The sequence below is a fragment of the Eubalaena glacialis genome, chromosome 2 (assembly GCF_028564815.1).
Source record: "Eubalaena glacialis isolate mEubGla1 chromosome 2, mEubGla1.1.hap2.+ XY, whole genome shotgun sequence".
Classification (NCBI taxonomy): domain Eukaryota; kingdom Metazoa; phylum Chordata; class Mammalia; order Artiodactyla; family Balaenidae; genus Eubalaena; species Eubalaena glacialis.
The window spans coordinates 19,255,532-19,283,381 of record NC_083717.1 but is presented as its reverse complement, the minus strand read 5'-3'; the positions used below and the strand labels follow the sequence as shown (position 1 = coordinate 19,283,381).

The 27,850-nt window shown below is 36.0% G+C and overlaps 1 protein-coding gene across 1 annotated transcript; it reads left to right on the top strand.

Moving 5' to 3' along the window:
- The first annotated feature begins 55 nt into the window (after window positions 1-55).
- On the top strand, window positions 56-27,850 carry LOC133084844 (protein adenylyltransferase SelO-like). Its single transcript, XM_061181618.1, has 19 exons — window positions 56-545; window positions 3,842-3,960; window positions 4,579-4,707; window positions 5,950-6,014; window positions 6,097-6,153; window positions 6,246-6,344; window positions 6,535-6,602; window positions 9,046-9,133; window positions 11,399-11,468; window positions 12,226-12,298; window positions 14,095-14,178; window positions 15,023-15,152; window positions 18,332-18,376; window positions 18,485-18,566; window positions 18,668-18,760; window positions 20,661-20,740; window positions 21,567-21,610; window positions 24,711-24,790; window positions 27,569-27,850. The coding sequence occupies exons 1-19, from the start codon at window positions 206-208 to the stop codon at window positions 27,689-27,691; spliced, it is 1,869 nt and encodes a 622-aa protein (XP_061037601.1). The 5' UTR covers window positions 56-205; the 3' UTR covers window positions 27,692-27,850.

Here is a 27,850-nt window from a genome sequence, read left to right as displayed (position 1 = left end):
CCAGCCCCGCCCCTTCTCGCTCCTCCCGAGGGCGCTTCCCGCCCGGGAGGTAGAGGAGCGGCCGCAGAGGGCTGAGCGGCGGTGGGGTGGCTGGACTCCCTCGTAACCCCGCCCGCTGGCTCGGGAGAAACCAGCGTGATCTTCCTCCTGGGGCGCGGCCTCCCCTGACCCCGCCCAGCCGGTGCCTCCAGCAGTCTCCGCAAAAATGCACCCCTGGAAGACCGGCTGTCATCTAGAAATGCCACAGGGCGCCCGACGAACAATCACGAACTTTCCTTCTGCGTATTTAGGCAGAAGTAGGACGCGAAGCAGCGGGTTCCCGTTTTGCTGCTTAATCCGGAGGCTCCAGTTTCCGCGGCTGCTTCTCTTGGGTGTTACCTGCCACGCCGTCGTCTGCTCCTTATGGCGACCTGGCCTTGAAGGAAGTGCCAGCCTTTTGCGTCTTTACAGTAACAAGTCGAACCCCGAGCAGGGCTATTGTGAAAGAGAAGTTAGATTAGCCTCGTCTCTCGACTTTTGGACGCTCTCCTCTGAAAACCTTATAGGTATATTGTGGCCTAGTTTGGCAATCTTGCTCACATCTGGATATGTGAGTCCCGCTCGTGGGTGTACTGAGCTGTGCGAAGTTGTTTAATACGTGGTAATGTTGAACCTACTTGTAACCAGCCCAGGGAATATGGACAGGATTAATGCCCGATAATGGTTAGAAAGACCTTTCCTTAATTCTGTGGCCAGATCTACTCTTCTCATGGTAATGAGAGGGTGTCTTTATAACAGAAGTCGTGATATAATTAATCATTCAGTACATGGCGTACAAACGCACAAAGCCTATCAGAGAAAGTGTAAGCACTGGGGATTCAGAAATAGAAGAAACTTAACTCTGTCCTCAAAAAATTCACTCTTATGAGAAAATAGACCAGCAAACAGGCAACTGTGATTCTCTGATATTTTTTCTTGTTCTTCTGACTCATGCATTTTGCATTAAAGAATGCAAGTACCCGTATAGCTGAGCACATTTTTACATTTATCTTCAAAATTTTTTAGCTGAATAAAAGCATATAATAATTTTTTTTTAATGTCAGTTTTATTGAGGTTTTTTTCCCCCAATTTTGAAGAATAGTATATAAAAGATGTCAGGTGCTTTACAAATTAAGGTTGTTAATATGCACCTGTGGCTTATCTTGATCTAGGTTTATGTATTAAGAAATATCCACAGGTGGAGTTGGCCAAAATAGAGTGTTGCAGTAAACACTTGTACTTGCAACAATCCTGTGACTTAGAATATTTTCATTTGCCCTTTTTTTTATAGGTAGAGAAACAGATATAGAGGAATTAAGTGTCTTGCCCAAGCTCACATAGTTGGTAGATAGAGCACTACACAATTCTGTTATGCCATTTTCATTTAGAAATTGTTTACCCAGATTAAAACAATAACCTGGCTCTTAAAAGGATGTAATTTGGCAAGGCTAAGTAGGGAAGGCAGATAAAATTTGTGAAGGCCTCCACGATTATAGTATAGCTAAACTTCCCATGAACAATAACCCACCAACAGGACATGCAGAATACAAAGTAGTTCCTTTGACCCAATTAGGCAAAGCATGAGTCTAGAAAGTTAAAACATTGTCTAAGCTGTGCAAGTAATTGCCAACAGACTCATCTTGTGCACAGTCTAGAAATGGCTGGGCCTTTTAGACTGCACTTATACAAATGAAACAACTGGTAACACTGATAAAAATGGAATAAGTGTACAGTTGAAACATTTTCAAAGTTTTTTTGATATTGGAGAATTGGCTACACTCGAAGACATTTTATTTCCATAACGATGATACTGTTGGAAACATTAGGTAGGACCAGGTTTTACAGCCAAGGAGAGATTATATACAAAATATAACCATATATTGTTTCATAGTACTGCATAGAAACATCTCATCCTGATGTTACTAGATAACTGAGAAATGAATTATCAATGTAACTCTGGTAAGAACATTTATTGAGAGAAGAGTTGCACTGAAAGGTTAGCAATTTTTGTGCATTTCATATTCTTAGACCAAACTGAATTCTGAAGAATTGAAATAATACCCTTATTTCTATTACCGATTTCTCTGAAATGTTGAGATAAAGGGTTAACATGCATTTGGAATTTTCTCTGGGGTCTTAGTCTATGACTGATTAGTTTGCTAAATGTAACAAGGGTGAGGATTGGGTACCTCTGAAGCAATTAGTCTTTTTTTGTTCCATGGCCAGTGATCACAGGTGTTAGCTGATCAGCTACCTTGCCAAAATGTGAGTCAGTCAGTACAAAAAAATAAGTATTAGTGAAACATTATATACTGCCCATGCTCTACTAGAGCATCATAAAAGATAATGCATTAATTATATAATTTAGTCTATTTCCACACAGAGGCTCTCCTAAAAGAGAAGAAAATACACTATTGGATCATCTACTCCTAATCATAGTCAGGTTTTCTTGATGGATACTAAAATCTGTTTTTTGGTTGACTACCCATTTGTTCCCCCATGATGCTGCCTTATTCACCCTGTACTTAGGGGAAAGTGTAAGGAGCTAAATCTGACCCACATTTGCCTGTTTTTTACTCATATGGAGAAGATATAAGAATTCTCTTGTTTCTATTATTATAACTGACATTTAGTTCACCTAGGCTTGGGTGGAATAAATAGAAGTTATTCCAAACAATTGAACAAATTGACCTGATGCCACCTTTCTCCACTGATTCAAAATATTGTTTTCATTATATAGGGAATTCTTACATTACTTTGGACTGTTTCTGTGCTTTTTATGGAGTCCCATTGATTTTTGCATCTATTTTGGGGATAGCAATATTTTTAGTTATTTTTACAATTTTTAAAATGATAAGGAAGCTCCCATTTCTGTTATTAAAAAAAGTATTTTCTCAGATTTACACTTTGTTTCTTCAAAAAAAAAATCCTACTACGATTTTTGATTGGATTTCCATTATGTTTAGTAAATAATTTGGTGACAGTGACATCCTGATAATATCTCTATCCAGAAACATAGGTTTTTGTGTCCCTTGTTTTAGTAATACACCTATCCTCTTCTATTTTTTGTTTTAATTTGTTTGGATTAGGAAAACATTAAGATTTTAAGAATTATACTTAAAAGTAAACATTTTCTGAGTATCTAAAGCATGCCTAAAACTCTCTTTTTTTCTCTACAGCTTTTTAAATAAAGTACATGGGCTTTAGTGCATGGACTTCATGAAATATAGTTTATCTCTTTAGAGGCAATTTTTAGAATTCTAGCCCTGTGAACAGGCATGTATCAAATGTTTTTAAGTTTCTGATGGGATTGGAAGCAGTTTTGTACATTTAGTAAAACATCTGTTGCCTGGTTTAGAGTTATTTATGTATGTATCTGTTTCCTTCAATTAATTATGATTTTTTCTGAAGGGCAGAAAGAATGTGATTAAGTGCCAAATATTTTTTGGGTGGATCTACTGGATTGGCCAGTACTGTAATTCTGATACTGTAATGCAGCTCACCTCATTTTATTCATATATTCTTATTTATAAATACATTGCACATGCTATTGGTCTCCCATAAGTGAAAATCTTTGAAGACAGGGTATGTGTCTTGTTTTAAACTTTTTTCATCTCCCATCTTCTTGGACAGTTTAATATACTGTAATATATGAATATTGACTAGATACGGTTGAAAATAAGTCTTTAAATAACAAAGTATGAACAAAATAGTAGTTTAAGTTGATTTTCTTAAAGAACTGTAGGCTTTCTAAGGACTATTAATGCTGTATATGCAACAAATGAGAACATTAAGAAGGGTTGTTGTTTTTTTTTTTAATCAGCTGTGTTGCCAATTGATCCTGTTAAAGAAAATTATGTGCGTAAAGTGAAAAACTGTGTTTTTTCAATTGCCTTCCCCACTCCTTTCAAATCAAGAGTACATCTTGTAGCAGTTTCAAAGGTTAGGCTTTACTTTTTCACAACGCTTAACTCACTATAACTTTTGTCTAAAAAACTAGTAATATTTTTTTCAGAGTTAAATTGTTAATCTATTGATAAATGATTATCTTTGTGTTTAAAATTTATAACTTGGAGAATGTCATTCTTAGAAGTCACTTTTTGATACTTATTCCTGGAGCCTAGTACTCAGTTTCATTTTAAAGTTATCTTACAAGGAAAACACACTTTTGTGGAAAAAAGGGGTAAATGAGTTAAATTCTTAGAAAGGGGCTCCAATAACAAATTCTAAATTATTCTCTCATGATATAGATGAATTTGGGATAACAATAGGACATTTACTTTTTTCTAGTTCCTTTAAAGAGTATGTACTAGGAAGAATATTATTTTACCATGCATAATAAGAAAGCCATAAAAATTTTAGAACTATCTAATAGACCTAATTTTCCCAAGTAGCATAAATAATCTGAGAAAGTATGGTACATCTCTTCTGAGAAAATATTCATGTAATTTTGGAAGAAGTTTATTCTTTTAATTTTCTTTTTTCCATAAAGTTTATTTTCTCAAAAACTATTAAAGGATTACTTAAGTTTGTAAGAAGATTTTTCTTTTCCTGCCTCAGCAAGTGCTAGAAGATATTTTGGACCTTGATTTATCTGTCTCAGAAACAGATGATTTTATCCAGCTTGTAAGTGGCGAAAAGATAGTACTTGGATCCATTCCATTGGCTCACAGATATGGGGGCCACCAGGTAAGAGTAGCACCAATATCACTTCCTTATGCAAATATAAACAGCTGGCAGAAATGCTATCCTATTGAAGAAGTTATTTTGCAATAATTTCTAATATTAGTGTATTGAGACTTCAAGAAGATGTTTCTAGAAGAATATGTCAGATTAGCTGATGTGATTTCTTGTGATAAAACTAGGGCATAAGTTTCTCTAATGGAATTGAGAAAACTGGGGCAGCACAATATAACATTTCTGTGAATTATTGCTAGAGAACTCATTCAGTGGAGTTTTGGCAAGAGATTTAGGCAAAGTCAGGCAGCACAATGAGTCAATATAAAAGCCTCAGAAGGACAAATAGAATATAATTTTGCCAGGATAGCTGTAGAACATTTTTAGAACTGCTAGAAATTAAGTCAGGATTAATTGGGGATGTTATACATGCTGAAGCAATTAAGAAGGCACCTTCTAGAAATACAGCAAGATGTTGAAGCAAGTTCAATGTGTGGAATCTGATTTAAAAAAGAGAGGAAACACAGAACCAATTGTTGAAATTGCTGTGACTTTCTTGTGAGTTAAAGATTAATTGATTAATTTAAGAGAATAGAGTGATGTTTAACTTAGCAAGTAATTGTTGGCAATAATAATAATTACCATCTTTTGAGCACTTGGGTGTGTTGGACACAGTGCAAGGCATTTTGCATATATTAACATACATTCTTACAACAATCTGGCAAGGGTTTTCCCATTTTACAGAAGTGAAAGGTCAGTCTCAGTGAGATTAAGTAACTCAAATTTCCACAGCTAGTAAGTGGCACAGCTGGGAGCTGAACAACCACAAACAAATTTTAACAGAAAAGTTTGGAAACAGTTAATCATGTACATTCAAAAGCAATTTTTTCAGGTACAGTACGCTCCTGATTTTATATTGTATACGTATAGTATAGGCAAATCTTCTACTAATAAATCATTCCTAGTTCCTATTCTGGAGTTAAATAGATCAGTTCTCAGTATTCTACACCTAACAAGCTTGAGCTCAGCTATAAGATGATAAAGAAATTAATTATATGTCTTAAATTTATGTTTTTTAAATGAATTTCAGTTACGTCTTATGGATTGAATTTTATTTTCACCTTTATTCAGGTTGTTGATTGTTATAATCTTAAAAATGCACTATTCCATTTTCAATTTTGACAAAGTAACTTTGATTATAAATTACAATAAAAGCTTTAAAGGTTAATAAACATGAATAATTTTCCCTTTTAGTTTGGGATATGGGCAGATCAGCTCGGGGATGGAAGAGCCCATCTTATTGGAATTTACATGAACAGGTACTACATGTTTTCTTGTATAATAGCTTTTCTGCTAAATATTAACACAAATCTGCTAATATTTAGGTTTTCTTTTTTAAAGGCAGGGTGAAAAGTGGGAGCTCCAATTAAAAGGCTCAGGAAAGACCCCATACTCCCGGTACTTCTTTTTTTTTTTTTTTTAGTCATCTAAGTAAAAATTGATGTTATCTTAATTATAACTGAAAATCTTTTTTATCATATTACCCATAGAAATGGCGACGGCAGAGCTGTGCTTCGTTCCTCCGTGAGAGAATTTTTGTGTAGTGAGGCTATGCACTATCTCAGAATTCCCACTAGCAGAGCTGCAAGGTAATTCCACTTCCCTTGAAGCTAACTTTCAGGACTGCATCATGTTATCTCCAGAAATGTGTCAATCAAGTGAGCAGATAAACCCCCAATAGCATGATTTCTCATCGTTTCTTATAGTTTTAGTTACTTCTTGATAGCTTGCTAGCAGTTAAAGTACAATATAACTTTGTTTGATTCTCTTACCTCTCAGTCTGGTTGTAAGTGATGATGCAGTATGGAGAGATCAGTTCTACAATGGAAACGCTGTGAAAGAACGAGGTAATAACAGTTCTTAGAACATTTACATAAAATTAGACTAAATTCTTCTGGAACAACAGAAATTGGGCATCTTTGCAGTATTCTTAAAGCATGACCTGTGGATCTTCATGATGTAATTTCAGTGTTATGATATTATAATAGAATATCCTTTCCCACACCCTTACATCACTAATCCATCCTTTTCTAACAACAAACTTCTGGGAAGTTAACCTGGGAAGTTTATGAACAGCCAGCAAAACATTATAAAGCCAGTGCATGAACATTCATATACTTCCTTCCTAGGAGACCCCCTCAGACCTTACCTCAGATCCTGATTGCTCTTACTTCATGTTTACTTCCAATAAGTTTGGTTAACTTTTCCTTCAGCTTTTAGTAGGTCAGAAATAAATTAGAAAGGGGATGAGAAAGTGCCATAGAGCAGTGAAAAAGGAAGAGCGAGAGAAACTTGACCCTGAATCTCTGGAGAGGCAGGAGACCTGAAAGTCAATAATAAACATGTTTAACTACTCAAAATGCAGAGCTATTGAGAACCGCTGACAGCCCTACATGCTTTATTGGGCCCCTTGGACATCACTGTGTTACGGGCCAGCGTTTTTACTGATGTTTATAGTGATTCACCAAGAGAACATTTTATGTTCTTCATACTTTGGGAAAAATATGTTTTGATAAGGTTTTCGTAATAATCCCCCTAGAGTATTCATGTTTAAAGGAATTAAAGATTATTTATCTTTAAGGCATCTCTCTCTCTCCTCTTTAATATTATCTGGATAAAATGCATACTATTACTGCACATGGGGCTTTAACAGCTATTTAGGTCTTTTTGTTTATGGTGATTGGAAATGAGATTCCAATCACAGACTGTTAATATGATGGGCACAACACTACTTTTATGTCTATGACGTATATATTGTTAATCTGAATTTTTTTTTGGCCGCGCCTCACAGCTTGTGGGTTCAATCCCGACCAGGACCTGGACCACCAGGGAATTCCCTGTTAATCTGAATTTTGAATTAGATGGTTCGGAAACCAAACTTAACGGTTTGAAATTATCTCAAGTATTTCTCCTTTTTAGGCCATTCATAGAATTTCCACATCTAAGTCATATACAGATATTTTGATTGTGCTTTTCCCTAATAGTTGCCCAGCAGCCACTGTAGGAAAAGAGCTGGACAGGCAAAAAGAATATGTGAAACCTCTAACCGGCTCTGTGGGAATTGATTTGTGACTTTGGGCAAGTCACATTTTTCCCCTGTTTCTCCAACTAAAATGAGGGGTTAGATGAGATGACACCGTCTATGTCTTTCAGGATTGACATTCAGTGATTCAATGGCTATTCATAAAGTAAACATTCAGAATCATCTATTGAGCTCTTATATTTTTTTCTAAGTGAATGTATTTTTATTGCTAAAAAAAAAAAAACCACATGAAAATAAATATTCAGATTACTAGCATGAATGAGTCCTGACTATATGGATAACTTAGTCAACCCAGAAAATACTAATTAGTCCTTTTCTGTGCATACCACTGGACTCATCTCGGGGGGTCCAGGAGTGATAAGTATATACCGTGGTCTTAAGAAACTCAGTCTTCGTAGACACTAAACACATGGAGCAAATGAATAATAAATAATCTGAGGTTAGGAAAAGGGCAATCCAGTTAGCTTTATGGAGGAAGTGGGAAGTGACCTTGAGCACAAGATTAGAAAGTTAGCAAGGATTTCAGTATGGGGAGAAGAGGGGGTGAGGCAGGGAGAAGTGCACAAAGGCCCAGAGGTAGCAGCGAGTATGGTGTTTCATTGAAGGACAGCACCAGCAGAGCAGCAGCTTTGTCATCTGGGATAGACCTCACCTTGACATGGAAACACATGTCAGTACAGCATTCCTTATAAGAAAAAAGCATGAATTCATTTACTAATTGTATTACTAATGTCTACGATCAGAACGGAAGGTGGAAATAGAAGGCTACAAACACAAACACAAAATGCAGAGATTCACTGTATTTCTTCAGCATATTCATAAGTTAGAACATATGCAAATTTTTAAAATTGAAGTTAATTTCCAATTAGTTACACAAATGGAAGTCATGTACAGGGACTGTGCCATAGAAATATTCCACTAATTCTATATTTCAGGGTGAGGTACAGGGAAAAGGTCACAACTGAGGAGACAGTGGGAGCCTAACAGTTTAACCAAGTAGCATTTCACTAGGTTGGGGCCTCAGTATTTCTGAAGGTGTCGTGGTTCCTCACATTCTAACTGATTCAGGCGTAAAGAAAGACAGAAAAATCCTTGACCCTTTTTAGGATGTAAATTAATTGTTTTTCTGATAAATCCAATCACTATATTCTTTTTTATTAAAGTAATTTCATTTTAAAGAAAAGCGTATTATGCTGTGTTTGCATAGTTTAAAATACTTTATGCTAAAATAAATGTTTCTTTTTCAGGTGCAGTAGTGCTGCGTGTTGCAAAATCATGGTTTAGAATTGGATCGTTAGAAATTTTGGCTCATTATGGTGAATTGGATTTACTAAGGTTAGAAAACCATTTTTTTCAGTGGTAGAAGACAATTGAAAGAAATTCTTATTTATGTGCTGTGAAGTTAAAATATTTTTGGTTTTCTTGTAAGTAAAACCCAAACTTTCAATTAATAGATATTTTCAACACTTGCTGTGTGCCTAACATCGTGTGGGTTTCTATGAGGCTGAAAAAGAAGGGTTTAGACCCAGTAGACCCTTTTCTCAAGGAATGCTTTTATCTAGTGTGAAACCCAGTTGGAACTGAGGGCCTCTGTGCTACCCAGACACCTGGGTGGAAGTGACTCAAACTCCCCAATTCTGCAATTCCCTTCCAAGTTCTGGGATTCCCAGGATGCGTCCTCTGTCTCATACGTCTTCTTTCCTGGACTCTGGTTTTGACATGTGTGTGATGCCTGTTTCATACTGGGTTGACCCAGACATGAAGCTCAGTCCCTTCAACAGGACAAAAGCAAACAAAGAACAGACTGAAATTGCACAAAGCCTTTAAGAACAAATCTTACTGAAGATTTCTTCAGGGAAGACAGATGAATGGTTCCTTCAAAAGAGCAAAAGCTCTTCCCCTTGTGTCATGCAGTATAGCTTCCACCAAACTCTGATGCCTTGGTGCCTGTGGAATCTGCACTCACAAAATTCGTCTTCCTCAAGCCAACTTAGCAGGATGTTTCTTCAAACAAAAACATTTACTCCGGACTTCCCTGGTGGCGCAGTGGTTAAGAATCCGCCAGCCAATGCAGCGGACACGGGTTTGAGCCCTGGTCCGGGAAGATCCCACATGCCACAGAGCAACTAAGCCCGTGCGCCACAACTACTGAGCCTGTGCTCTAGAGCCTGCGAGTCACAACTACTGAGCCCGCGTACCACAACTACTGAGGCCCACGTGCCTAGAGCCCATGTTCCGCAACAAGAAAAGCCACCGCAGTGAGAAGCGTGCACACCACAACAGAGCAGCCCCTGCTCACCGCAACTAGAGAAAACCGGCGCTCAGCAACGAAGTCCCAATGCAGTCAAAAATAAATAAATAAACAAATTTAAAAAAAAATTTACTCCTTTAAGAGGAATTCTGTTTCCATTTGTTCAGAGCATACAGTTCTAAAAAGCCATTAGAATATATAAGAAAAAAATTCTCTTAGACAAACCAGAATCATTTGGAATATGAATCCTACACTGTAGGTATCAGCTTAGTAAATCCAGATACCTGGTCCACGGAGAGAATGGGGAAAGGGAAGTGAACGCGCAGAGCAGAGAAATCATCACCATCGTCATGACCATTCTCTGAGTCTTTTTAGCAAATGTTTACTGAACTCAGGGTCATCCCAGCTTGTTGAGAGAGAGGTCTCCTCTCACTGGGCATTTTCACTTCTCATTTGTTTTTTTGGGTCACTTCTGCTCAGATTCACTATGTCACTGAAATTGTTCTATCTGGTGGTCATAGTTCAGTTATATTTCACTTATCTCTATGACAGTTGATGTATATTGGTGAGCACTTTATCCTTAAAATGACTGGACTGGCTAACGTGACTATGTATGTATTCCTTTTTGTTTCCCAAGTGCCTGAAACAATTCTCTAATCCACTCTAAACAAACTCACTCCTATTGGACTTTAATAATTCCCAAGTCATATCTACAACCCCCAGTTATTTTCAGGATTCTCTCTTATCCAATGCAATAAACACTAGTATCAATAGTTACTCGACTCACTAGAGTAGTCAGTTAAAACAGGGAATTAAACATAGGATACATATACAGCTTAAATATTTTTAACTTCAAACCTTGGCCAATTTATTTGACACCTTATTTGTGAAACCTTACCTGACCTTCCACACATAAATAATCATTCCCTGCTCTGTTATCTTTATACTTATTCTATATTTCTATTATTGCATGTATTATACGGTAATGTCATTATTTCTTCAGATGTTCTTCTCCCCTAATAGACTGTGTGCTCTTTAATGTCTGGGTTTGGGTCTTGTCATTCTTTTTCCTAGCACTTGGAGGTTCTCAATGGATGTTTATTGAACTAATCTGAATTTGTAGCATAATAAGATGGCATCTAATATGATCTTAGAAACATATTTCCGGTTGTGATTGGTATTGAGGAAATATTTCTCTATGGCTATTTTGGGAGTAAAATCTTATTTTACTTTTTAAAATTGTAAGCATGCATCTAATGAATTCATGAATGTCAGGAGTGGATTGAGATGATTGGATACTCAATACTGTATTCTGAGGAACACTGATGCTATCTCCCCTTTATCTCTAGGATGTTATTAGACTTCATCATACAGGAACACTTCCCCTCAGTAGATGTCAAGGAACCTAACAGATATTTGGTAAGTTTTTTAAAAGAAAGGACAATACTCTGTTTTCTATCATTGGCTGGCCACCATTAGTGGTTACAACTTAGCACTTAAAAAACTAAAGTTAAAAAAGGAAATGTAGAGCATTTTGAACATTTTGTTAAAGAAAGAGACAGTGAACCACCTCGTAAACAAGACATAGATAAGGAAGTTGTTCTGTTTGAAAGGTATCTAGAAAAAGAGAACAGGTGCGACTACATCCTGACTATATACATTATTTTTTGAGCAGCATTTGTAACTTGGTCACATACATTGTTTTCTCACATGTTGGATATACAGGTATTTATATAGTAGTAGTTCTAAAATAAATACATACATAATAGGCAAATGTGATTTTCCATTCCTGTGGAAAGTTTTTGATCTTCATTAACTTTTTCTTTCTTTTAACAGCCACAGAGAAGGAAATTCCATTATTTTTCTTGGTGACTCATTTCAAAATTTAATAACGCATTTTGCTTACATTAACTCCCTGTGCTGAATTCTAATGTTTTTCCTTTTCTTATTGTACATGAAGAAAACCTGGTCATAATACTATGCCTGAGCCTTATATATATTATTTCTGGATCAATAACTCTGTGTTCTTCTGTTGTTTTCTTACATGTACTACTTTCCATCTCTTTAGTCATCTTTTGGCCCACCTTTGAGAACACCTTTTCATGCTGGAAATCGGAAGATCCTAAAAGAACATATGTTACTGAAAAATCTGAAAATTTTCTAAATTTTATTTTAGGATTTTTTTTCTACTGTGGTGTCTGAGACGGCACAGCTTATTGCCTTGTGGATGTCTGTTGGTTTTGCTCATGGTAAGTTATCTACTGACATTTCATGCTTCTGATGAGAAAGTAGAATTAATTTGTTGAAGCAGAAGACTTCTTTTTTGTGTATTTCAAAATATTCCTGCCAATGAGCAGGAATAACATTTATAATATATGAATTTATTTTTAGCAAGAGAAAAACAATTTTCTCATGTTTAAAATGATTTTGAACGGAACAGATACACAAAATAGAATAAGCATCCTCGACTTGTTGATGTTGTTACCTGTAAAGCTTTTTAACCTCGTGAGTATATATTATATTAGGTCTTTTAAAAGCTTTTTAAAAAACCATGCATTGGGCTTCCCTGGTGGCGCGGTGGTTGAGAATCCACCTGCCAATGCAGGGGACACGGGTTCGAGCCCTGGTCTGGGAAGATCCCACATGCCGCGGAGCAACTAGGCCCGTGAGCCGCAACTACTGAGCCTGCGCGTCTGGAGCCTGTGCTCCGCAACAAGAGAGGCCGCGATAGTGAGAGGCCCGCGCACCGCGATGAATAGTGGCCCCCGTTTGCCGCAACTAGAGAAAGCCCTCGCACAGAAACGAAGACCCAACACAGCCAAAAATAAATAAATTAATTAATTAAATAAATTTAAAAAAAAAAAAAAAAACAAAAAACCATACATCATAAAAGCACTACATGCTTATGGTAAAGAATTTAAAATATACAGAAGTGCATGTGAGTTCTGTTCTCCAGGATAATCATTATTAACCATTTTATCTCAATTCTTCTAGACTTTTTTTCGATGGTATTCATATATCCCCTACAAAAACAGTAGGGCTGGCTTGTGTGTGTCTGAAGCCATTCACTGTGTGGGGTTACACTGGAAGGAATATCTGCCTGAACTAAGAATAACTGTCTTAAAATAAAAGCAAGTCACATATGTACTAAGGTCTCTAGATAAATGCCAAAGGGGGATCCCACATTGTAAAACTTCTTGAAATCTGCTTTAATTACATCCTCTCTGGGTCTCACTGGGGCGGGTGGGGTGGTGAGCAGGGAGGTGTTTCAGAGGTTTTGCTATTATGAACTGTGCTGCAGTGACCACCGTGCAGTTATATCTTTACATTCTCGAAGGTGAGTTTCTGAGGATAAACTCCTGAAAGTGGACGGGCTGGATTCGAGTCTGTATATACACTGAACATTTTGATAAGCAGGGTCATCCTGCTCTAAAAAAGGTTGAAACTGTCTACACTGGACACTGTTGCCTCCATGCCCAGCTATCCTATATTGGGCTGGTGTATGCATTCCCTGCCTCTCTCCTGCCTCACACTCCGCCCCCATCCATGACCCACTCCCCCACCTAGGAGGTCACACTCCCTCCCCACACTGCTGGTGGTCTGCAGCTAAGGACTGTTATGGGGTACATATCCATATTTTTACCTTTTCCCCCTCTCACAACCTTTGAAAATTAATTAATGTTGTTTCTTTAGTAGTCTCAATTCCATTCCAAATAACATATTTTTTTAAATAAATGCTAGAAATTCAGGATAAATGAGAGGAGCTTTCATTTCTTGGGCCTTTTGTTCCTGTAGTATTTGACATCTTTGGTTGCGGAGGAAGTGTACAACAAAAGGCTAAATTTAATTTTAAAATACAGTTTTAATATATATTAAGCTATTTGACTTCACCAGTTAAACTTTCAATTGATAATTTAATTTTGTTTCATTTCTACAACAAATGCATTTTCATGACCTTTCCTATTCTGTATAAATTTTATACAGTTAAAACTGCTTTATTATTTTATTGTCATGTTTTTGGCATCTTTTGTTGTTGTTGTTTTAGGTGTTTGTAATACTGATAACTTCAGTTTGTTATCCATTACAATTGACTATGGTCCATTTGGTTTTATGGAGGCCTATAATCCAGGTATGTATGATTTATATGTATATTCCTTATTTCACTAAGAAAATTATCACTGGTTTATTTTAGATAAACCATTATAGCTAACTCAGTAGTGGGGTGGTAGAAAGAATTGGGTTCATTCATAAAACGGTTGTTTTATGTGCTACTCAATCTTCCAGGTGCCACAGGGATACAGTATTGAGTCCTTTGCGGTCTCTGCCCTCAAAAAATGACATATTAGAGAAGATGACATGACGGGAGGAAGGGAATGTGTTGTCAGACAGACATGGGTCTGAGTTCTGGCATCTGATACTTAATCTGTGCCCTTGGATGAGTAACTTAACCTCCCGCTTTACTAATCTGTAAAAGGATCAGAGCAGGCTTTGTGGGGGACATGCTATCAAGTTGGAGTTTGAAGTACATGTGTGATAAGCTGGAAATTCTTGTAGGTTAGAAATGTATTCCTCTATTAGGCAAATATTCATATTTTAAAAGATTTTCATGTGCATGGGTATTAAGTATTTACATTACTTTGAAGTTAAACGTTTAATGTCAGAAAGATTTTTATCTAATATATATAAATTTATTAAGTTTAAATATAAACTTAAAAATGAAGAAAGAGGGACTTCCCTGCTGGTCCAGTGGTTAAAACTCTGCGCTTCCAATGCAAGGGGCATGGGTTTACTCCCTGGTCGGGGAACTAAGATCCCGTATGCCACGTGGCATGGCCAAATAAATAAATAAGTAAATAATTTTTTTTAAAATGAAGAAACTATCTATTATAATTATCCCCACTGTAAAGCAATAGTATTTTTGCTCGAATATAATTATCCCCACTGTAAAGCAATAGTATTTTTGCTCTAAACAGATTTTGTACCAAACACATCTGATGATGAAAGAAGATATAAAATAGGAAATCAGGCTAATATTGGAATGTTTAACTTAAACAAGTTGTTACAAGCTCTAAACCCATTACTGGATCCTAGGCAAAAGCAACTGTGAGTAAATCCTAAATCTACTAATTAAATCTGTGTGAAAATATATTTGTATAATGATCATTTTTTGAAAAGCAAGAAATAACATTTTAAAAACCATACTATTTAATCTTTAATAACAAAGGCTTTCAAACTGTATATATGTGTGTATATCTATTTTTTTTGGGGGGGTACCATTTTGGCTTTTTTCCATAGTTATCAGGATAAAGTGTTTTCCTATTTATTGCTTTTTAGGTGCTGTGAAACCATGGTGTATTTCTTCTTTGATCCAAGGGTTATTTATCACTGTGTTTCTGAATTTCTAAGTAGTTGGGCTTATTTTGTCCATATTTTTATGACCAAAGAACGTGTTTGGTAAAATCTAGTCAAAATGTGTTACAGTTTCTTTATGGTCCAACATAATAAATTTTTGTACATATTTCATGATCATACAAAAAATGTGCACAAACATTTTAATATATCAAATTGAGTGTATTGAGTATATTATTCAAGTCTTTTATAATTCTGTTTATTTTTTTATCTGTTAGATAAGTTTGATTCATAAGAGATGTGCATTAAAATCTCCCACTTTAATTGTATTTTTAGCAAGCAATTTTTTCTAATTGTTTTGAATTTGTGCAATATGCCGTTATTGGTACATACTGATTTTTTTCTTATATTTCCTTCAGAAAATGTGCCTTTTATCCTAATACAGTGACCCCCCCTTTATCCTGATTAATACTTTTAGCTCTCAATTTCAACTTATCTGATATTAATATACATGCTTACTTTTATTGTATTTGTCTTGAATCTCACTTTTTTTTTTATCTTTATCACATTGTTTTAAAGTATGTTTCTTATAAAAGTAAACAAAACATAGCCAGGTTTTAACTCAATGTGATGGTTTCTGATTTGATAGATGTATGTGGGCTTTTCACATCTATTATAATAATTGATTTATTTTATTCCTTCTGTCTTACATTGTGTTTTATTTTACATGTTAGTTTCCCCCTATTCTCCTTACCTTTTTATGATTTGAGGAGCTTATCCATTCCTCTCCAACCCCCAACTTTGATTTGGAAACTACTGCATCCCCCACCCCTCATAGTTATCTTGTTTTTCTGCCACTTTCTCTACTGTTATATGAGAACAAGTTTCCAAGTATTTTCCCTCACTAAGCTATTTGCCCGTTGTTTTTCCCTCCATCCCAATGAGACCTTTAGAATGCTTTTGTTTTACCTCTAATTACCCAACTGCTACATTTTGCTAAGATAGTTTAATATTTTGAATTTCAGACTGTTGGTAGGTTTTCCCTTGAAGTATCTCTCTTCTATTTTGAGTCTTTGCCCTTAACACTCCACTCCCCTCCCCGCATTTCTAGTCATTTTACTGCTTACTAACATTGTTTTTATTATTTTTTTAAATTACATCTTGAAGTCTCTGCCTTGATTACTTTCTTAAGTATTTGACTCACATGGGGTATATAGGTGATATACTTTCTGAAATCTTACATAACCATTAATATTTTCATTTTACTCTGATTGAGATGTAAGATATTAGATAAAGTATGGATTCAGTTGCTTGTAACAGAAATCCCAAATAATAGTGGCTTGAACAAGAAGGACATGTATTTTTCTCTCACATAAAAGTATGGTAATTTATGTTGGTAATTCAGGGCTGGTATGGGGACTCAGTTGTCTGAGTCCCAGACTGCTTTTAGCTTTCTATGCCACCATCCATTGTCTGTGGCCCTCAGGGTCTGAGATGGGACCATCTATCACATCCATATTCTAGGTAGGAGCATGGAGAAGAAAAGAGGCAAGTCCTCAATATTGAAGGACTCATTTCAGAATTTGTACACATCACTTCCCTTATTTCGCCTTGGCCAGGACTTAATCATATAGCCATATACATGTAGTGGCCTTATACTGTATCAACTTAGCTAAACTGGTCCAAAAATGCCCTTCCCTGTATGGTCACGGGTTAGGTTGGCCACAAGAGAAATTGCCAAAATCTGGAAGGCAGAAGAGAAGCAGCAGTGTTTACACCCAGAGGGCTGGTATAAGGTTGGGCACTACTGCAGCTCACACGCCTTGTCAGGGGCTGGATTTGAGCAGAGGCTTGAAGGAGTCACAGGAGCAGCCACAGAGGTATGTGGGGGAAGAGGGCTATAGGCAAGGGAATAGCCTGTGCAAAGGCCCTGAGGCAGGACTGTGTGTGGGTGTTTAAGGAACAGCATGAAGGTCAGGGTAGCTGTAGCAGAATAAGCAAGGGGAAGAGTCATAGGAGATAAGGTCAGGAAGGTCAGGGGAGTGGAGCTTCAGAGTGTGTTGAGCATCTGTATAATTTAAAATACATTAAGAATGTTAAGAAATAGACAATTTGTTTAAAAATGGGTTTAAGGTTAATAACTTTAATTTTTAAATTTTTATGAAGTATTTCACTATTTTCATACATTCAGGCAAATAAAATGTTATTGTATTGGGTGAAGTATCTGTAATGTATTATTTTGGGTCTAAGATAATTTTTAAAATACATCAGGGCTTCCCTGGTAGCACAGTGGTTAAGAATCCGCCTGCCAATGCAGGGGACATGGGTTTGAGCCCTGGTCTGGGAAGATCCCACATGCCGTGGAGCAACTAAGCCCATGTGCCACAAATACTGAGCCTGCGCTCTAGAGCCCGCATGCCACAACTACTGAAGCTCACGCGCCTAGAGCCTGTGCTCCGCAACAGATAAGCCACCGCAATGAAAAGCCTGCGCACTGCAACGTAGAGTAGCCCCGGCTTGTGGCAACTAGAGAAAGCCGGTGTGCAGCAATGAAGACCCAACGCAGCCCAAAATAAATAAGTAAAATAAATACATTTAAAATAAAATAAAATACACCAAAAAAAGCCATTTATATGACTCTTTTGGTATTATAAAGACATATTAACATTTATCCTATAAGCTAATTGTATATAGTAATATTTCAGGAGTGACCTGATTTGACCTGTACTGTATCCAAATCTTTGAGACAGTAAATTTATATTGACAATTTTCTCTAAGATATGATATACAATTAAATCACTAAATCAGAATCAGTAGTATGTAATCGAATGCTATTTAATGTATGAGAAAGCTCACTTTGTTCATGTAAATGTAATCCAAGAATGTTAATATTTAATCAAGGTTTAACGGTGCTTTCTTTTCTCCCCCTATAGCGCTGCTCAGATTCTTGAGGGGTATCCCATTCTTTACGACACGAGGTTTGTTGTTTGTTTTAACACATATTAAGGCATCCTGCTTGGTTTGAGGGCACTTCTTAAAACAGTGAGAAATTTAATAACAAATCAAATTGACATTTCTCCTTTTAGATTTAGAGAATTGTTCAAAGCCAAATTGGGATTACTTGGAAAAAGCAAGGGTGATGATGATTTAATTGCATTTCTCTTACATGTGAGTTTATCATTTTATCTTTTTTCCCTGATTAACATTTGAATGACTATTCCGTATATTCTTCAAGAATTGAGGTTGCTAAATGTAAGTATTTTCATTAGCTCATGGAAAAGACAGAAGCTGACTTTACAATGACATTTCGGCAGCTCAGTGAGATCACTCAAAGCCAGTTACAGGAGCTCAGCATTCCTCAGGTATTAATTTGTGACTTTTGGCTTTTTTCTTAACTCAGTTTTCTTTAACAGATTTGTTGAGGCATAATTTACATACCCTAAAATTCTACTCATTTTAAGTGTACAAGTCAATGATTTTTAAATAATTTACAGATTTGTGCAGTTATTGCCACAATTCAATTTTAGAACAGTTCCATCACTCTGAAAAGATCCTTTTTGCCCATTTGCAGTCAATCCCTTTTTACCACTTCCATCCCCAAGCAACTACTAGTCTACTTTCTGTCTCTTTTCCCTTTCTAGACCTCCCCTGTAAATGGAATCATATGATATGTGGTCTTTTGTGTCTGGCTTCTTCGCTTAGCATATTTTTGAGGTTCACCCATGTTGTAACCTGTATCAGTGGTTCTTTCCTCATTATTTTTAAGATCTTTTAAGTACGTCTTAAAATATTATTATCTCCTCTTTATTACTTTATTACTCCCTTGTTTGGATGGACCACATTTTGTTTATCCAGTTACCAGTTGACAGACATTTGGGTCATTCCCACTTTTTGGCTATTGCGAATAAATACTACTATGAACATTCATGTACCAGTTTTTGTGTGAACATATTTTCATTTCTCTTGGGTAGATACTAGGAGTGGAATTGCTGGATTGTTTAGCAAATTTATGTTTAATTTTTTAAGAAACTGCCAAACTGTTACCAAAATGGCTGTTCTTAATTCAGTTTTAAGAAAGGTGTTGCCTTTTTATTTCAATACTAATCTGCTACATTTATGGAATAATATGGGTATTAACCAGAAGACTCCCACTTATTATAGATTTTTAGAAACATAGCTCTATTTATAAGGTGTAAGTCTTTTATATTGCAGTCATTGTTTTTATTATTTTTGAGATGAAAATCTAGCCATATTTTTTAAAATTTCAATTTCTTCATTATATTTCATGACTTCTGTGTTAACTAAAAAAAATTATGTATAAAAACTGTGTATAGTTCTTACAGGTATGTAATAGCCATAAATTACGTTTTTAGGAGTGATTTGAATAAAAGAATGTCTACCTATTCAGCAAGAAATCCAGCAAAATGTTAACCAATAAGCATCTTTGATATAATTTAAAAATTAATGCACTATCAGAACTAATTATCATTTAATGTGAGATTTAACATTTAACATTAACTGAGACAAAGTAATGTTAAAGTGATTTGAACGAGTTCTTGACAGATGTTAATATTTAAATTACTGAGTGTTGGGAAAATTTGAGAGAGATCATTACACTTTTAATCATTTTAATAGTTAATTTCTGTGTCTTCTGAATTTCAAACCTTTTTAACTCCCTAACTCTTAACTAGAGCTAATAGCTTATTTGTGTTCCCTTAGCCTTTATGTATATTTCTATAACACTTCTAAAATGGCATTGACTTATTTGTTTACACACTTTCCTTTTTAAAAGCAGGAATTATGTCTTATTATTTTTTTATCCTTCCCAACTAACATAGTTCCTAGCACATAGTTGACATTCCATAAATATATGTTAAATGAATTAATAGATAACTAAATAAAACACAGTTGCAAATTAAATTTTTAAAGTAAATTATATATTGAGTTTTCCCTATTTAAAGGAAGGGTTTAGATAATGTAAGTATTCACATGTAATGTCTATTTATAAGAACTGTGTATATTTTTTATTTCTCTTAAATCATGCCATTACATGGATCTCCATGAATTAGAATTTGAGTTGAAAGTTATATAAAGAAAAGGAAAACATTATTCCTTTTTAGTGCTACTTCTACTTGAAATAGAGAACCTTAAGAGAAATCTGGATGTTATAAATTATTGTTAAAGTACCTAATTTAAGGGACATGAAGTTAAAATAAAGTGAACAAATATTAATAAGCAGTCTATTACTGTATTTTCTTCTAGCAATTCTGGGCACTGAGAATGATCTCAAAGCACAAACTCTTTCCTGCCTGGGTGTCCCAGTACCTTTTGAGACTGAAGAGGTAAGGTAACCTAATCACTTCTTGAGAAAGCATGTAATGTATTACTTTAGCATCGTCAACCCATCAGATTCCTCACTTCCTTTCCATTTTTCAACATTTCCTTTTTATTCCTGGGAAGTCTGCTCTGGCTGAGGAGTGTCTGGTAACATCTCACCCATGCAGAGAGCACCTTTCTGTTCACCTCAGCTTTGATAATGCCGTTCCCCTGTGTCCTGAGCCCACGTCTCCCAAGCCTGGAAGCTCTGGAGAGAGAGAGAGCTCCCCAGGCTTTCATCCAGCGTCTATAAATTGTCACATCTTATACAATAGTCAGAAGTTACTTTGCTTCCTTAACTGTCACAATGAATCGGAAGCAACAAACATGAAAGAGTAAAGAAACTGTAGGTAGTGGTGGCTGAAGGGAGAGACAGGAAAACCACAGGACGCACAGGAGCAAATAGCCTGTCACAGTTTAATGGCAGCGGAGGGCTATTCATAAAGATGACCCTGAGTAATGAAGAACAAGTTAAATTATTTTCAGAAAACTATGTTTTAAGATAAGGAAAGAGAGGTGCCAGAGAGTTTAGATTTTTTTTTTAGACAAAAGTATTTTTTTAATTGGTAAAAATAAAAGTTTTGGTATTATCTAAAATAACTAAATAAGGTAGTATTTTATATATTGTTTAATCAAACAGTATTTTCTGTCTTCCTTTCAGACACTGATTCAATGTGATTTTTAATTTTTTTTTCAATATTTGTCTTGTGAAATAACTCTCACCCTTTTGGAAAAAAGATATGATTTGGGGAGACAGTGATTAATTCTGTTCTTTGTTCTGTTCATTTTTAGTAACATGAATGATTCAGATTTTGAAAGAAGAAAAAGAATGACAAGTAGGTAATCCTTTTGATTTTTTTCAGCTTTAAGGATTATTACATAAAAGCAACAGGAATTAATTACTGGAAGTAATTACTCCCAGTTTTCAAAACCTGGAAAACTGGAAGTAATTACTTGAGGGAACTGGATTTGTTTTGTTTTTAACTACAAAAACTCTAGATGAGTGTATTTTAGTTGAGTTGAAGTGTCATATATGAGCCTTTCCAATTTCAGATGACTTTTAACTTGATTATGATAGCCCTGCTTTCAATAAGTTTGCATATTGATGTTAAAATAATATGGCCTTAAAAGATGGTGGAGAGACAAGGAAGGTGGTGTGGTTTATGGTGGAAAGAACATGAGTTTTGGAATCTGACAGATGAACCTCATATTGCCACTTTTTTGCTGTATAATATGAAAGATATTTAACTTTCCAATTTTCAAGGCCCTTAGCTATTATAAAATGGGCATATTCTGCAGGGATGTTGTAACGATGAGCAATAATATATGTAAGTTATCTTGTTACGGTGCCTGGGCCATAATACACATCTAGTAAATGGTAGTGCTAAAAATAAATCACCTTTATATACTGCTTCCAGTTTACCATGTGACTTCACACTTGGCTTGGAGAAGGAAAAAAAAGGAAGTTAGTCCTTTTTGCAACATGGGTTCTAAGAAGATCAAAGAAGTTAAGACAGAAGTACTCAAGTCCTGGAGTACTCTTGCCTTACTTAGGACTGGTGTGGAGAGCTAGTGTGTGTCATCGGGGCGGCTGATTCATGTTGATGAAATAAGAGTGATGCTAATATTCCATGTTAAGTTAGAGGGTGAGACTGCTTCTTGACTCAGGACACTATTGCAGAAATAAAAGCATGCTGAGTTTTTACAAGGAAGTGAGTAATCAATCTTTGGGGCTCAGCATGGATTTAGCTGCCAGCCACTTATGTTCATTGGTGCAATCATACAGAATTTATAGGCCAGCTCAATATGGACAATATCAGCAATTAAGAGAAAAAAGAAATTGAGAGAAGAAAATGTCGTGGCTGTCTTTAGGATTTGGATTTGTTTGGTTATGACAGGATGGATGAGATGGTAAGATGAAAGACATTTAGTGAATTCAAGGCTGCAGCTTTGAATTATTTTAGAGAAATAATAAATGCTGAACAGTGTTAGTCTCAAGGAAAGGAAAACTTAATTTCCACAATGAGCAATGGGAAAAAGTTCCAGACGAGATAAAAAAAAATGTACAGAATTAGATAACTTCAAAGAATCCTATGAACAGATCTACAATTTTCTGATTTCAGGTAGTTTGTATATATCAACACATAATTTGATCCAAAGTACTTCTGCTTGCAGCTACAAGTCCCAGCATATTTTAACAGTATTTCGTTGCCAGGTTTCTATAAAGTGTTGGTCAAGTTTGTTAAACTTTTAATTGGGTGACTCCACTCTCCCTCTGCCTAAGTCGACTGCTTCCACAGTTTCCCTTGCATGTCAATTTCCTTTTCGTCTAAGGATTATATATATTTATTGTGTATATGTGTTTTTATTTTAAAAGAGTTCTGCATGAATTCTTTAAAATTTGGAAGATGCAAACCTGTAGAAAGAAAAAAAAGATTCCCATCACTGAACCACAATTGCTATTCACTTTTCGATGCGTTTATTGACATTTCTAGTCTCTCTTTTTCTCTGTGTATTGATTAGGAGAAAATGTAGTAGTAATCATATTATGGTATAATTTTAGATCCTTCTTTTTTTCACTAAAAATAAACATTTCCCCTGACTACTTCATTCTTTATAATGTAACATTTTTAATGACTGCATAATATATCTTTGAAAGGGTATGTAATGTTTCACTTAACCAGTCCCCTATTAATAGGCATTTAAGTTGTTTCTAGTTTTCTTTAATATAAATAATGCTTTTTAATGTTTAAATTTGTTCCCATAGACTACATTCCTAGAGTAGAATTACTGGGTCACAGGGCACTTGTATTTTAGATTATCTGTCACGTCTTGGCAGCTCTTTAAAACCAAGTCAAAGTGGAATTTGTATGTTCCCTCCATTCAAGTAACTCAGAAAAATGTTGTTGAGAATCACAAAACAGTGATTTCTGGAGTCCTCTTGGAATTTCTTTCAGGCCAGTGAGGATAAACATCCCTCCTTTCCACCTAGTTGATAAATTATCTTGGAAAAGTCTCATCTCAAATAAAGACATAATTTCTGGAATGTGCATTATAATACTTTTCTTTTTAAGATTTAATGTTATTTATTTTTGGCTGTGTTGGTTTTTCGTTGCTGTGCACAGGCTTTCTCTAGTTGTGGCGAGCAGGGGCTACTCTTCGTGGCGGTGCGCGGGCTTCTCATTGCGGTGGCTTCTCTTGTTGCAGAGCACAGCTCTAGGCATGCAGGCTTCCGTAGTTGTGGCACATGGGCTCAGTAGTTGTGGCTCGCGGGCTCTAGAGCGCAGGCTCAGTAGTTGTGGCGCACGGGCTTGGTTGCTCCGCGGCATGTGGGATCTTCCTGGACCAGGCATTGAACCCATGTCCTCTGCATTGGCAGGCGGATTCTCATCCATTGTGCCACCGGGGAAGTCCCTATAATACTTTTTAGTATGAAAAAAATGCATGGTTACTATAAAAAATATAAATTTACAAAGAGTTTTGCCTGCATGTAACCTTTCCTATTTGCTCTTGGCAACATCAGCATTAAGCAGTCCTACTGAGTCAGACCTGAATTCTGTGTTTGAAGATGTTAAAAGCAGCAACTTTTTTCCTCCCTTCATTTGGGCTACAGGATGAATCTTCTACTTTCTCCCAGCTTTATAAAATGCTTAGTGAACTGAATATGGTGAAAACCAAATTAATGATGAAACACTGAAAAGAAAAATAAAACATAATATTGCTCATGATGCGAAAAAAAAGCTTTTCCTGTACCATAAGGTAATAAATACTGTACATTGTTTGTAAACAATCAGTATTGACTGATGCTGATCATTCTTCTCATTTGAGCCTTCCGGCAAAGTTCTTAAAGGTTATCTCATTTCAGTGGTAATTTCACATGGCCTGTGTCGACTTAGTAATTATTGTTCCATGATGAACTTTTCCCTCTTGTTTAAGATGTTAATCCTAGATACGTGCTGAAGAACTGGATGGCAGAATCCGCAGTGCAAAAAGCAGAAAGGAATGATTTTTCAGAGGTAAGTTGGTTGACTTTTCTGGGCTTATTTTTATTAATTTTAAATGTATCGTACTTTAAACACCCTGATTTTGTTTGCAGACATGCTAAACCATACCTTTGCCAGCACCAGCTTCCCAGCTTCTCATTACCTGGTCTCTCTTTTTTTTAAATGTGAATCATTTTCTCATATTCCAAAATTTATTCTTTAATGTGTTTAAAATTTTAAATATTCATTTGATATCATATCTACATTATTTGAACGTCTGAGGGTCTGGTTCTGCTAGTCATTGTTTATGTTTAGGGATCTTGGATTTCAATCTCAGAAATCCAGTGAAGCCTGATTTGAGGGTGCATCTCTCCAGAGGGAATTAGCTTTTGCTTCTACCAGGCATCTATGGCACTAGCAACCTGGGTCCATGAAATGAAATCTTGACATCCGTGACGATGAATGCACTGGATCTACACACATCAGCTTGGATGAATCTCACATATAATGTTTGGCAAAACAAGCAAGTGGCAAAGGAATACATACAATGTGTTACCACCCCAATTTAATTTAAACGTGTAAAGTCATGTCTCTAGGGATATATGCATATATAATAAAAGTAACAAAATGAATAAAGATGATACCATCTTTGGACAGTGATTGATTTGCAGTGAGGAGGAAATTCGAGTTAGGGAAGGATATTCAAGGCTTCAACCATATTGGAAGCATTTTATTTCTGAAGCTGAGTGGAGGATACACAGGTATTTGTCATATTATTCTGCATACCTTCTTCTATGCCTCAAATATTTCCTAATTAATTGTTTAAAAATGCATTGCACACAGTGTATTTCTTAGAAGAGGAATAGCCCCAGCATTTTTGCTGTCACTCTTTTGTCTTGCACTGGAACAGACATTATTGATGATCGTGGCCCCCTTTCTCTCTCAAATGGGTCACAGCCTTAGGATCCTTCTCATCACAGCATGCTGTGTAGTCACTACCAACTGATCAGAGTGGGCACGACAGAGAAACTGTTCTTGCTGTTTCTAATTTGGAACTTGCATTAACTTTACATTTCAGTAGTTTAATTAGCCTGACAAATCTAGGTTTTCATTTTAGAAAATAAAATATTTTTAAGTGTAATCTTTTTAGGGTATTAAGGAAAAACAAAGAGAAGGAAGCTAACTCAGTATTTATCTTTAGATAAATTAGTCTAAGCTGGGGAAACTAAACAGTGTTTAATAAGATGTTACTGTTGCCTTGTTTCACCTTCCTTCCCTCTCTTTTGTTCCCTCCCTGTTTTCTCCCGTCCCTCAAAATTATATTTGAGTAAGGATTCAATGCCCACCTTGGGTAGGGAGGTGTCTTCCTAGGTCCAAGTAAACGTTCAGATTCATAAGACTATTACAGGCTGCTTTTGGCCCCCCTTGATTCAGAAAGATACAGGACAGAAACACAGCTTACCAGCAGGGCACCATTAGGTTCCTCCTTTGCAGGAGTTCTTGAAGCATCCACGCAGGCAGGGAGGTACAGCGGTAAAGCTCAGGTGCAGGGGGACATGATCCACACTGGGAAGATGCAGGGGCAGCCCTGGCTGAAAAGCTGCACGTTCCACAGAAACCAGTATCTCTTATAACAGCTCCATGGGCGTAGTTTGCAACATCCCCACAAGAGACCTGCCTTATACCGTGAGTCCCTACGCTAAAGAAAGTCCAGCGCGTTCTATCAGGTGTTTACAGTTCTCCCAGGCCAAATGCTATTTGTCAGTCATAACCCGTGTTGTATGGTGATACAGTCGACATACATATACCACCTTATCAGGTTACCAGGGGAACAGATCCAGAAAGTTAACTAAGGGTTAAATTCTCATGCAGGAAAAGAAAAAGATTTTGTTAAACTTTTAGACCTATAACTCTTTACACATACAACTTGTGTTTACATTCCTGCATCAAACATTTCTTGAGAATTCACTCTCTGTGAGTTGCTGTGGAGAAGTATAAAAATCTATTCAGGGAGCTTTTAAACTAGTAGGTGAGATTAGATAGGTATAATATTTATTATATATACTTTTTAAATTGAGGTATAGTTGAAATATAACATTTTGTTAATTTCAGGTCTACAACATAATGATTTGATATTTGTATATCTTGTGAAATGCTCACCACAATGAGTCTAGTTAACATCTGTCACCATACACAGCTACAATTTTTTTTTTTTCTTATGATCAGGACTTTTGAGATCTATTCTCTTAGCAACTTTCAAATATACATACAGTATTATTAACTATAGTCACCATGCTGTACATTACATCCCCATGACTTAATTATTTTTATAATTGGATGAAAATATACATTTTGATCCTAGAATTATTGCTGAAAGAGGTGTGTTTGTTGATCCCTCAGTTTATACCGTGGGACAAAATTGCAAATGAAGCAGTATGAGTTGGAATCCATGCCCTTGATTTGGAAAGAGAGTAAATCATTGACATCCTTTTATTTTTATAAATATTTTAGAAAATTATAATTCTCTTAATGCTGTGAAGGAATTTAGAAATGATCGGGAAATATATGTATTCTTTGTGACGCTGTACATATTCACTCTCCTGTTTTAGCAAAAAACTACTACTTAAGGAACTTTCTCTGGAACAATAGAAATTTTAAGTAACAGCTATAGTTGAAGTTTTAATGAAACATAAAATGCTTAAACATTTTCATGCACATTGAAAATTTACCTTGTTGTTTCAGAAATATAGAAAATTAATAAGGGTCCTGAGTAAGATAATCTATATTTATCTACTTTAAATTGTTTACCAGGTCCATCTCCTCCAGCAAGTTCTTCGCCGTCCTTTCCAGAAGCATTCTGCAGCTGAGACAGCAGGCTATTCCTCACCTACCCCTTCCTGGGCCAAAGATCTCAGGGTTAGCTGCTCATCTTAATTTTGGGAAAATCAATTAAGGGATACTTCTATCACCAAATCCAGCCTAGAATAATCTATTTGACAAATTCTTAATGACCACCTACATTTTCCTGACAATTCTGCATTTCATAATAATGGTTATATATAAAAATATTTTTTAACCCAATAAAGTGGACTT